Source organism: Balaenoptera physalus (assembly GCF_965194825.1).
Source record: "Balaenoptera physalus genome assembly, chromosome: 16".
Taxonomy (NCBI): Eukaryota; Metazoa; Chordata; class Mammalia; order Artiodactyla; family Balaenopteridae; genus Balaenoptera; species Balaenoptera physalus.
Window position 1 is genome coordinate 38,355,794 of NC_138898.1, and position 12,108 is coordinate 38,367,901.

The 12,108-nt window shown below is 43.3% G+C and overlaps 1 protein-coding gene and 1 long non-coding RNA gene across 9 annotated transcripts in view; one reads left to right on the forward strand and one right to left on the reverse strand.

The window, feature by feature from the left end:
- PLCB4 (phospholipase C beta 4) overlaps positions 1-12,108 on the forward strand; it is a 422,682-nt gene that overhangs the window by 313,346 nt on the left and 97,228 nt on the right. For all 8 annotated transcript variants that reach the window (XM_082428193.1, XM_082428195.1, XM_082428194.1 and 5 more), the window contains 2 exons: positions 4,528-4,607; positions 7,362-7,415. In XM_082428193.1, coding sequence (XP_082284319.1) covers positions 4,528-4,607; positions 7,362-7,415 — 134 coding nt within the window. The remainder of the gene's footprint in view (positions 1-4,527; positions 4,608-7,361; positions 7,416-12,108) is intronic.
- LOC309644516 overlaps positions 1-12,108 on the reverse strand; it is a 578,167-nt gene that overhangs the window by 65,145 nt on the left and 500,914 nt on the right. The window lies entirely within an intron of this gene.

The window sequence follows — 12,108 nt, forward strand, 5'->3', positions numbered from 1 at the left end:
CCGTAGCCTCCTCTTTGAAAAGAAACACCAGATGATTAGGGAGGTTGCTACTGAGTCTTCCCTTTAGAGAAAATTACACAGCAGATTTAGAGAGTGTCATTGAGTTTCTGTTATTCTTTGCTTTGACAGTATGCTACTTTGACTAAAAACTAAGAAGCATGCTTCTGGAACAAAATCTAGAGATAAGATTGAGTTGAAGGAAAAACAACTCTGCTTGAAGTGGTGTTGACTGGAAAACAACAGAACTAGTTATTTTAGGAGGACAAATCTATGTGCATAGAAAAAGGCTAGAGGTGCAGATAGCAAAGTGTTGTCAGCTCTGAATATCGGTAATGGAATATGGGGTGATGTTGACTTTTTGCTTTATGCTTTTTTGCCTTACCTTTTTCTACACAGGGCATTTAAATATTGCTTTCATAACCTTAAAAAAATTTCCAAATGTTTTTAAAGGAAAAAGCAAGATATGTGCTCTGTAAATTCACATATTTTTCAGTTAAGTTTTGTTATGTCTGTGTCTCTATACACTTGGGGAGTTTTTTGTTTGTTTTTTGTTTTTTTTCTGTAGAGTATTTTTTAATTTAATTTTTTTATTGTTTTTATTTTTTATGCAATTTTTAAAGGTTACTTTCCATTTACAGTGATTGCAGAATATTGGCTGTATGCCCCGTGTTGTACAACTCATCCTTGAGCCTATCTTACACCCAGTAGTTTGTACCTCCCACTCCCCAACCCCATGTTGCCCCTCCCCCCTCCCCACTGGTAATCACTGGTTTGTTCTCTATGTCTGTGTGTCGGCTTCTTTTGTGTTACTCTATATGTTTGCTTTTTAACAGGAAAGGGATTATTTTGTCTATGAGAGTCCTAGTGTTTAAGGGTGAGGCCCAGCCCTTTACCTGGAAAATGGACACCACCTGCATGATGACAATAAGTTTAAGGAATCCCAGAGGAGAGGGTGAAAGTTCCCAGGAGAGAGTTAGGGGCAGCTCCCATTCCTCACTCCTTTCCCCTCGAACCATCCAGCACAAGCCCCCAAGAGTTCCTCAAAGGACCTTTTCTTAGAAGGGCTGAAATAAGCTTTAAGTTAATTTAGACAGAATTGGAAAATATTGAAAAATGAGAGAACAATAACCATTACAGCCTCCTGGGGAGGTGCAGAAACTGCCCATTTGGACACTGGAACCGAATTGATCCTGTGGGCTGGTTCCCCTGCATCCAGGCTGCGTGTGCCCACTCAGGACAGCCGACCAGAGGGAAGACACCCAGTGTAGTAGGAACCATACCCTGTGTCACCATGGAGCAGTGTGTGAGCTCAACGTGTGTCGGGGAATGATCTAGAAACACGCATCCTGGGGCTTGAAGACACACCTCGTGGGGCGTTACGTAGACTATTAACGTATGTGCTTCTATTCAGCAATTCAAAAAAAAAAAAAAAATCTAAGTCAGTTTTTTCTGATTTTGTTAATCTGGAAACAATCAAAGAAGTCGATATGTATGTAGCTCACTTCTGGCACAACTTTCCGACTAAATTCTAGGGTTCTACTGACACCTTCTGGCATTTCATCTATTTTATGTTAAAAACAAAACAAAATGCTTAACATATTTCCCACAGTCTTTTGGCCTTATTATGCCAGGTGTACACTAAGATAACAGACAGAAGGAAAGGTCTGATGGGAAGGAGACATTTGGACGAGCCCTGAATACAAATTTCCCAGACACAAAGGGCAGAGGCCGGCTGCTCAGTGACCTTGGACAAGGCTGTTTACCTCACTTTCAGCATCACCAAGAGGAGAAGCTTCAGGTCCCTCCCCATGCCCTTTAGAGGTTGTGGGGATTCGGGGGCCTTTCTACTAACGAAAGCATAAGCCAAGTCACTGGTGTGATGACCTTAAAGGTCACACTCAAGGACTGTTCCATCACAATAAACAAACAAATTATTTTCCACACTGTATTTTCAAAAGATGGATGAATGTTGTTGAAGCCCCCTCAAAGCCTGATATCTCTGTAATTTATTTTAGAAACAACTAAATCAGAATGATCAGAAAGAACCAGCAAACAGTCTCAGAAATGATCCACTTTTTTGCCCCAGGAAACCATGGACTTCGTTTTGTGTTTTGGAACACGTAACAAGGCTTCGGTGCTTCCCAGTTCATGCCAACCACATTATTTGTGCTTTTTCTGTCTCTTCTTGGGAAACTCTGTGTGGGCCTGTGGTTTGTTAGGCCAATCACAGGATATTTGATTGTCCCCAGGGGTTAGAGTCCCATATTTATCCTGACAGAGGAAGTGAGGTCTGATGAGGAAAATAATTGAGGCATTTCTTCAAGGCTGCTATTTCATTTCTTCCTCCTCCCTCAGAACCCTGACTTCACCATCAGGCTTGCTGAGGCTTTCAGTGCTATTTACCATCCTCAGAAAATGGCCTTTTCTCTTTGTGAAAGGAAATTTTCCTCTTATCACTCCCAAGTCCCCCTTCAGAAGTCTGTTAGGTATGACTGGGGCTCAAAGAGGAAAGCACAAACTCGCTGGTAGACTCACATCCATTAGGGTGGCTACTATCAAAACGCAAGCAAAACAGAAAATAAGGAGTTTGGTGAGGCTGTGGAGAAATTGGAACCCTTGTGCACTGTTAGTGAGATTGTAAAACGGTGCAAGTGCTGTGGAAAACAGTATGATGGCTCCTCAAAAACCTAAAAATAAAACTACCATACAATCCAGCAATTCCACTTCTGGGTATATATCCAAAAGAATCGAAAGCAGACTCTTGAAGAGATACTGGAGCACCCGTGTTCATAGCAGCATGAGTCATAATAGCAACACAAGGATCCATTGAGAGATGAACAGATAAACCAAATGTGGCCTATACATACAATGGATTATTATTCAGCCTTAAAAAGGAAGGAAATTCTGACACCTGCTACAACACAGATAAACCTTGAGGAGGACATTAAATTAAGTTAAATAAGCCAGTCACAAAGGACAAATACTGCATGATTCCACTTACATGAGGTACCTTGAGTAGTTAAATTCAGAGAAACAAAGTAGAATGATGGTTGCCATGGGTTGTGGGGAGAGGGAAATGCAGAGTGGTTGTTTAATGGGAACAAAGTTTCATTTCTGCAAGATGAAAAGAGTTCTGGAGATGGATGGTGGTGACGCGTGCACAACGATGTGACTGTTACTTAATGCCACTGAACCGATCACTTAAAAATGGTTACAATGATAAATTTTATGTTATATGTATTACATCACAATTAAAATTAAAACCACACACACGTATAGAACCCAGTCATCACCTCTGGCCCTCGCAAGTGACTTAATCCCTTGACCGTGTTAAAGCTGGTAATACTATGCAGTGGTGTCCAATGGAACCTTCGGTGATGACAGAAATGTTTTTTATTTGCACCATCTGATATGTTAGGCGCTAAGCCCATGTTGGGTTTGAGCACTTGAAGTGTGATGAGTGCGACAGATGCACTGGATTTTATTTTTATTAGGTTTAAATTTAATTAATTTAATTTAATTAATCTTTATTCAGTTTAATTTAGCCACATGCGGCTAGTGGCTGCCATGCTGGACAGGGCAGGAAGACTGTACGTCTACATCAGTGTCTATTCCAAAATAGTTTCCCTTCCTCAGCACAGAGCTACAGCAGTTAGACTAAAAACCTAAGAAGGTAAGGTGCTGGCTTGTGTGTGAGTCCAAGTTCTGTTTGAACCCTCAGTATCAATTTGCTTCAAAGCATTTTGCCAAGAGTATGACTCTCATTTTTAGCAATTTGGTATGGCATTCACTGCCATCAATTATTGGACCCAAGGGCAGAGTGGGCCTTAATTCATGGGCCAGCCTTTTCTAGTAAAATGCCCTTTGGAAACCCAAGTTCCTTTACTGCCACGCACAGTCTTCTTCACGTTTCCTTGTAAATCCATGGAGTGATGTTATGAACTAAAACCGAGGTCCAAGTCCTTATACAGAAATCATGCAAGCACATTGCTCTTTGCTCTGGGTACCCTGGCATCGATGCCTGTTTTACTTTTTAAGGCTTTGCTGGAAAACACAGACAGGTAAGATAGGTAACAAATTCTTACATTGAAATAGAATCACACAATAAAATGGGTGAACCTCGAATGCCTTCATCCTCTAAAATGAGAGTAGCTAAGTATGTCATCATGTACTGTATAATGTTGCTTTAGAAATAATTAATATTGCCAGCAACTGAAAGGGGCTTATATTTAAACAGGCTGCAAATAGAAGGCTTAACAAGTCAATCAGTGGGCAGCATTGCTTTGTGACAACCCAGTGTTTAATGACACTGTAGATGCCACATTTATCTTCATGGAAAGAATGAAAGCTGTTTATTAAAGCATAAAATATGAGCATGTGGAATGAGGATGGCTGAGTGGCAGGAAGGAGATAAAGAAGAGTTTATATTATTCTTACACAAAATGGATACGAGCTGTCTAATAAAAAACACCCAATTTAGCTCTGGCAGATTTGCTCACCAAGAAAACTTTTTTCTTTCTCTTTCAGCAATGGGTCGAAGGCCTGAGATCCATCATACACAACTTCAGGGCCAACAATGTCAGTCCCATGACATGCCTCAAGAAACAGTGAGTTTTGTTTGCATGATCCTTTGTTCTTGGCCGTTATCAAACAAACAGTCAGATTAGGAGATGAAGTCTATGTATATGGACCAGGCAGCGTCTTCCTTGCCTTCGCCTCTATGCTCCTGACCTTGGAGAAGATGTTGACCAATACGCACCTGTACTCCTCATGCCACCTGGCAGGGCATGTGTGATAAGCCCACAGCCTGAAACCTATTTGAAAGGAATAGTTGATGGCAGAAAGATGCTGGAACCTCAGCTCCCCAGTATCCTCTGGGTTGTGGGCCCTGTCCTTTGTGTCCGGAGACTGAGTCTACTGATAAATAGCTCTGCACGCCTGGGGCCATATTTGGGTGCTGATGTAGCTGGAGTCTCTGTTGCATGACACTGAGAAATGGGGAGTGTGGCCAAGAGAAGCACTTTTGCAAAAGCACCGATGGCTCCAGTGGAAAAGGAGCACTGGCCCCAGGGACTGTTTAGCACCCAATCAGGGATCCAAAGGTACTTCTGAAATTCAGAAAGCAGGCCTTCCTTACTCCAGCTCACTGTATTCAAAATTCAGAGAGGACCTGCATGACATGGTAGGTTTTAACCCTACGAAGTTATTCTTTCCAGGTGACAAGAAAGTTACTCGAGTAGAAATTCTAGCTAAAGCCCAAATCAGCCTGTTTGAAAAGCAGTGATCCATGGAGGAGTGGGGCCACCTGTTATGACAGGGCCCTTGGCAGGCAGTTATATGAGGTGCAGGAGAGAACCACACTGAGAATCTGCAGGGATAAGCCTGCATCTCTTAGCCAGGCCCAGGTCCGGCAGCAAGGGTGGGATTCCTTGGACTTCTGGGCGATGGGAGGAGAGATCAGTCCTTCGGGCATTTTGCTTTTTACTTCTGGTCCCTTTGGCAGGTGCTTTAACAGCATGGACTCTGTGCTGTAAATCCCAGGTTGGCCACTTCGTTGCTGGGTCCCTCTTGGCAAATTCTTAACCTTGTGCTTCACTGTCCTCATCTGTGAATGGAGGTGGTGACACCACTCATAAGATTCCACGCAGAGGAAATAAGGTCATGGGGAGCACCTCCCCCGGTGCCTGGCTCCCCATCCCTCCTCGTTCAGTATTAGTTATTTTGATTTTGCTATCATCCCTCTGGTGTTTTTCCCATTGTCTTATCAGAGGGGAGTTATTTAGTCTTGTACATTCCTATTTTTTTGTGCAGCTGCTTCTCCTTGTCCTCTGCAGTTGCTGTGGCATGTTTTCTTAAAAATAAAGAGCAACCCAACAGATACTTTGAAGTTATAGAGCGTCAGACTTTTGGCATGCCCACTTATGCCTGAGTGACCCAAGTCCTTGTATCTGGACACCAGATCTTATCTGCCTTCATTGGTGTCCTGCCCAGATCCCTTTCTGTTGCTGGTGTTCACCCATCCGCCAGCTGCTGGGAGTGTTAGGTCACTAAGGGCTCACACCTGCCTGCTTCTCCAGAGAATTGCCCTCTGCCTACGGGGAGTCACCGAGCCCGGGAGATCACTGTCCTCCATTGGCGTCTCTGCAGGATTGGTTCCAGGAATCCTGCTGATACCAGAATCCACCGATGCGAGTCCCTCAGAGTTGACCCTTCATGTCCACGGATACAGAACCCACGGATAAGGAGGGCTGACCCTAGACTCCTCCCTTCTTCTGGAAGGAAGCCCATGGCCAATGACAGGCTGAGACAGTATACAAGAGGCCAGCCCCCTTGCCACCAAGCCTGGTGCAGATCACACTCCAGAGCTCCCTGTGGCGTCAGGACAAAGCTCCAGCTGAGAGCCCAGCTTTGTGTAACTTCCTCCCTGCCTGTCTGCTTCCCTCACTCCTGTGGTCCTGAAACCATCCCCTTAAAAGTAGTCACGTGTGCTTCTAGGAAGCTTGACTTAAGACAGAAACTTTACCAAATCATCATGTTCTGCAGATTGTTAGAATGTTATTAACTGGAAACAGTGAGAATGGGAGTCAGTAGCTAAGAATAGTCCAAGCACCAAAGGACAAATATATGTTCTGGGTCTCCATGTGTCATGAACCCCTGGGGAAAGCAAGGCATTTTTCACCATCAGTTTGAGTTGATGAACTTCTCTGACTATTACAAATTAAGGATCCAGATCCCTTTATGGAGCTGGTTTCCACCCATCCACCAGTTGCTGTGAGGATTAGGTCACTAAGGGCTCACACCTGCCTGCTTCGCCATCTGTACTTCACTACACTGAGAGCAGCCTCTGGGGCTGGGGCGGAGGGGGTCCCCACTGTCCTCAAGACTAGGCTGGCTGGTGTTACCATGCACTTGCATTTCTTACCCCCTTAGTAGATTATTAAAGAGCAACAATCAAGGACAAAACCAGTCACCAAATAAGTGCCTACAATTTGCTTTGCTCATGCAAATTCCCAATTTTCTGATTCATCTAGGATTGCCAGATAAAATATGGGACTCTCAGTGAAATTTGAATTTCAGATAAGTAACAAATAATGTTTTAGTATAAGTATGTCCTATGCAATATTTGGAACATACTTGTAGTAAAAAATTATTTGTTGTTTATCTGAAATTCAGATCTAACAGAGTCCTATATTTCTGTTTGCTAAATCTGACAACAGTAAATTCATCTCACAGTGTGTAATTGCCTCTGGTTTTCCAAATAAATGTTCTTTGTTTGAATGAACTTTCTTTTAAAGTTCTTAATCAGATTGAAGCTATTTCTCCTGAGAAACATTAAAACAGTTGTTACTGTTGTTTTCCAGCTGGATGAAATTGGCATTTATGACCAACACAAATGGGAAAATTCCAGTTAGGAGGTAAGTCAGTTATTCTTGTCTGCTCTGCACAGCCTGGGTCAGCCCTTGTGATACCAGCCCACAGAGAGAGCCCCCCACAAGGACTTGTTAATTTCTTTAACTAAAGATATTTCTGGAAGCTTAGTTTGAATCACATCATCAAAGGCTGTGTTCAGTTTGTAAAAACCACTTATGGATGTAAAGTTGCATGTTTCCTCCGAACAGGTAGCATTAACTCTGATAAATTAAAGAACATCTGAAAATGTAGCAGTATTTTTTAATCTTCAACTAAGTGGGTTTTCAGGATTCAGGTATATTTCACCTACTTGCCCTGAACAACCTTTAACTACAATTAAAAAAGTTTATATTGTGCACCTACAGTGGAAGTGTATGGACGTGTCTTAGGAAGTGTGATGCCTCTAGACAGTGCATCTCATTCTGGGCTTCGCTGGTCCTCTGGTGCCCAGGACGAGTGGACATGGTGTCTGGGTATGCTATCATTGACAACACATGCCTTCAGAGCTGTCACTTCCCTCCTCACCCTGCCCAAGGTAACAGAGACAAGGGAGAAAATGGCAGGAAAGCCTGGGTGGAGTCAAGAATGAAGAGAAGATGAACCAGAAACGGCCTTCACACCTGTGCTTCAGTACTTAAGCTGATGTGCTTCACCCTCTGAGGATTTCTCACGCTCCCCTTTTTTCTGCCTCTCCACTCCTTCCAGCGTTAGGGTCGTGGTCTGTGGGTCCAGTTGGAAGCTCTTGTGACAGTAGTGATGGGAATTCTTTGCCCAGCTCCCCAAGTTTTTTTTTTTTTTCGTTGGTGTTTGTGTAAGCATTTCATGAAAATTCCAGAAGCTGAACTGGGCCCCAGAGCATCTGCTGCCCACATGAAACCAGGGGTATATTAGGATTCAGGAACCTGAATTAAACATGAGTCCCCCAGATACCGACCCACTCTTATAGAATTCTCCCAACTCGCATTCAAGTTGACCTCTTCCTGGAAACTTTAGCAAAGAGGCCAACAACAAATAACAGACAAAACCCAGAACTACTGGGTGGAGTCGTGTCTAAGAACTGCTCTATCTTTCAGAGATGAGGTGGACAGGTCACCAGCTGCACAGCATTTGAGGGAATGCACTGGAGCCGAGACCCACTGATTACACTCAGCCCTTTCTGCCTCTCCTTTCCCTCTGTCTCTGCCCAGACTTGAAGCTTCCATTCTGTATCCCTCTGAGAGTATCTCCATACTCCTTCAATGTCATTCTTTTCACATTTGTCAGAACTATCCTAGAGGTCATCATTTTCCTTAACTCCATGTATTGTAACATTCATGGACTAAGGTATCCATGTGACACTGATGTATCAATGGACAAACGAAAAGCATACACATCATAAAGAAGACCATGGCAGTATTCTTTTTATTTAACATTTTATTGAGGGCTTCCAGGGTTATTGACCTCATGCATCTGTTGTGGTCTTTACAAATCTATATGTAGGATTCTCTGCTTTTTATTTAATAACTTACTAGCAAGTCAATTTTGCGTTTACTTTAGAAGCTTAAAAAAAGCCCCACTAACACCCTTGACTGATGGTTGTTGGCAAAGTCACTTAACACTGATCATTATTTTATTTAAAGCCCTTTGCTCTGTTGAGAATAGCAGGACAATTATTTTAATGTATCTCAGCATCCTACAGCTATTGCCAGATATATAGTGCATTTTTATTTAAAAATCAGTATTGAAGTAATAAGTCCAAACTTAGCACAGATAGCAGTGTGAAGACCAGAAATGTAGGTTGAATCGGTTTTTACATAACTTGCTCTCCTGATTTTTCTCCCAAGATAAGGTTCAGGAAATGGACAAAATAGAAACACATAGATTGTAATCAAAGCACTCCTAACGAGCAGTTCTGGTGTCATCTGTACACATCCTATGAATCAAGCCATTGTTACACAAGCTTGGAAGCCTTTGCTGATTCCAAAGATCTTTGTGCAGCATGTTCACATACAAAATTATTACCCCCTTTTTTGTAGAAATAGCCTAGATATTTTGTCTTCTTCTTTAGCTTTCTCTGACGTGAACTCTTTGGTGCCTGCCAGCATTAACAGGTGTTTGACACAAGACATCTGTGATCCAGGGGCAGCTTGTCAGAGTTGATGGAGAATTGATACCAAGCCAGCAAAAAGTGGATAAATCTTTATGTGGATGAGCTGCCAAGGGCGAGGTGGAAATTGTTCTGAATGTTTTAATGGATATGAAGAATAAACACTTTAAAATGTCATTTCATCACTATCATTCTGGAGTTTTTAAAATGGAAACTATTAGTGTAGTGTGTGTGTAATATTAGAGGGGATCTGGCTTCAGGGTCATTAGATCAGCTTGAGAGTGGCCCCTCCTTGTGAGCTGTAACCAAAATTTAATGTCCAGGAAGCTGCAGGAAGAATAAGGGAAGAAAGTCTTTACCTCCCTCTTCTCTTTTCTTTCTTTGTACATCATCTTATGCAGTCTGCCTTTCTCCCAAACTTACAAACTCACACTCAATTTACCTATCCACTCAGACCAAAGCTTTGAAGGTCACTCTTTTTTTTTTTTTTTTTAATTGCCATTTCCCATTCCTTGTAACATGGAGTTGGAACCAACGGCTATGAGTAGAAGGAGTCCCAAGGGAGACAGATGTGTTAAGAGGGCTAAGACCTCAGGGGTGGTCATAGCAGCCCAACTCCCTCATAATCCATCCACATCCTGAAGGCCCAGCCTGCCTATGACGAGGGTCTGGTTCTGCAGGGGGCTTCACTTCATGAACACTCCTTGACTGTTTCAGAAGATGGTATTAAAACCATTGGATAGATTGTAGACCCTTTGAGGGCAGAGTGAGACTCCCTGAGTTTCTAGGGTCATTGCTGTCTTGGTTGCCTGTAAGGTCTGCTGGAACAGGGAATTTAATCAGATGGACTGGGTACCACTTAAGGGTATTTGCTTTTCTGGCATTTCCTTTGGGGTAGGTAGTGTGTTTTGCTTCAATAGAAACTCTGAGCACCTGTAGCTACGAAGCACTAAGCTGTACTCTTTGGGGCTGTGTATAAAGGGTTGAATAAATTTCAGTCCCTTATACACACTCTAGGTGCCCATGAAACGCCCTCGATGGTGTCTGAAATGCCCCCAGCCTGTGATAAGTGTGTTTCTTTCTCTCAGGACCCTGGTTAAATGCTGGGCCTCCGATGCAAGTGGAAACTCAGAGAATTCACCTTTGCACCACAACCCACTCACCCCTAAGCCGAATCCATTTTGAGGCCCAAGAATGACTCTGAAAGCTGCCTGGAGAGAAGGCAATAAAGGAGCCCCATCCCCGCTCCTCCCCACCTCCAGGGAAATGGTCTCTTCTCTTTCCTTGCTCCTATTTTCTCTTAGAATGAGGGGAGCAAATCTGTGTTGAGGTTGCCCAGCCCGAGCCCCTCGTGAAAAGATGGGCCTGAGAACGAGCCCTTCTGACCATCATACCACCTCTTGCCTTTATTTATTTATTTATTTTGGCCCCTCAGCAGGTGGGATCTTAGTGCCCTGACCAGGGATCGAAGCCGTGCCCCCTGCAGTGGAAACACGGAGTCCTAACAATTGGACTGCCAGGGAAGTCCCACCTCTTTCCTTTATTATCTTCTGTCATGTCTCTGGGCTCTGACTTTGCCCTCACTGATATATTCCCATGTGGATTTCCCTCCTTCCTGGCCCTGGACACCCTATTTTCTCCTTCTCTCAGTTTCTCTATCTCCCACAAATGCTTGGACAGGCTACTCCCAAAAGATGTCCTTGTTCTGCTTCCTATTTCTTGGCATTTCCCCAAGCCCCAGCCAAGATTCTATTCCACGAACTCTCCCTTTCCTCCCCACTCCACCCCCTCCCCAACACCAGGTTGTTTCACCAGAAAGGCTCAGACCCTACACCTGCTACATTCATGACCATGTTCATCAGTTTTCATCTCCTTTATGAGGCCTGTTGAAACCTAACACAAGCTCGAGTTAGCTGAGATTCCCCTGAGATTGCTATTCAGAGAGTTTCCTCCTGGTTACAGGTGCCAGACATCCCAAATCCTGCTGGAACTTGCAGCTCTCACATTAACACATACATACTCTGTTTCAAAAAAAAGACACACTGAATAGCCACTTTCCTCTATTATAAAGAGCAGATAAAGTGTTTCTCAACTCAGTCCAATGTATGAAAATTCCATGAACTCTAGAGAAGTGGGAAAATGTGGGCATAGCACCCTTGACCCTAGAAGCTGGTTTACTTAATGCCATACATATATGCTGTACCATGTCTGCAGATTTGTTAAAGAGAATTCATAGGTCTCCCTATATTTGAATACAACTGTCTCAAACCTTTTTAAAACTGTACTTCTTGAAGTATTCTTAGACCACGTATGAAACAGTAAAGCTTTGAATGAACACATAGCAATTCGTTTACCTACAGCTAGTTCTTCCCAATCTCTTCTGGGAAGTTGTACTCTGCAGTTGAAGTGGTGCTTTCTCCCACTCATCAAGATTAAATGGCGGTCACTGCTTACATTGAGAACTTGCCTTCCACTTAAACGCAAACAGTGGAGTGCATGACAAGGTTGGGCATGGGAGGCGCTGGTACAGATCCTCCTGTGCTCACAGGGAAGGCGGTCCAAAGCCAAGCTTCACAGATGAAAGTAAGCTCTGTCTTCCAGCGGAGGCTGGA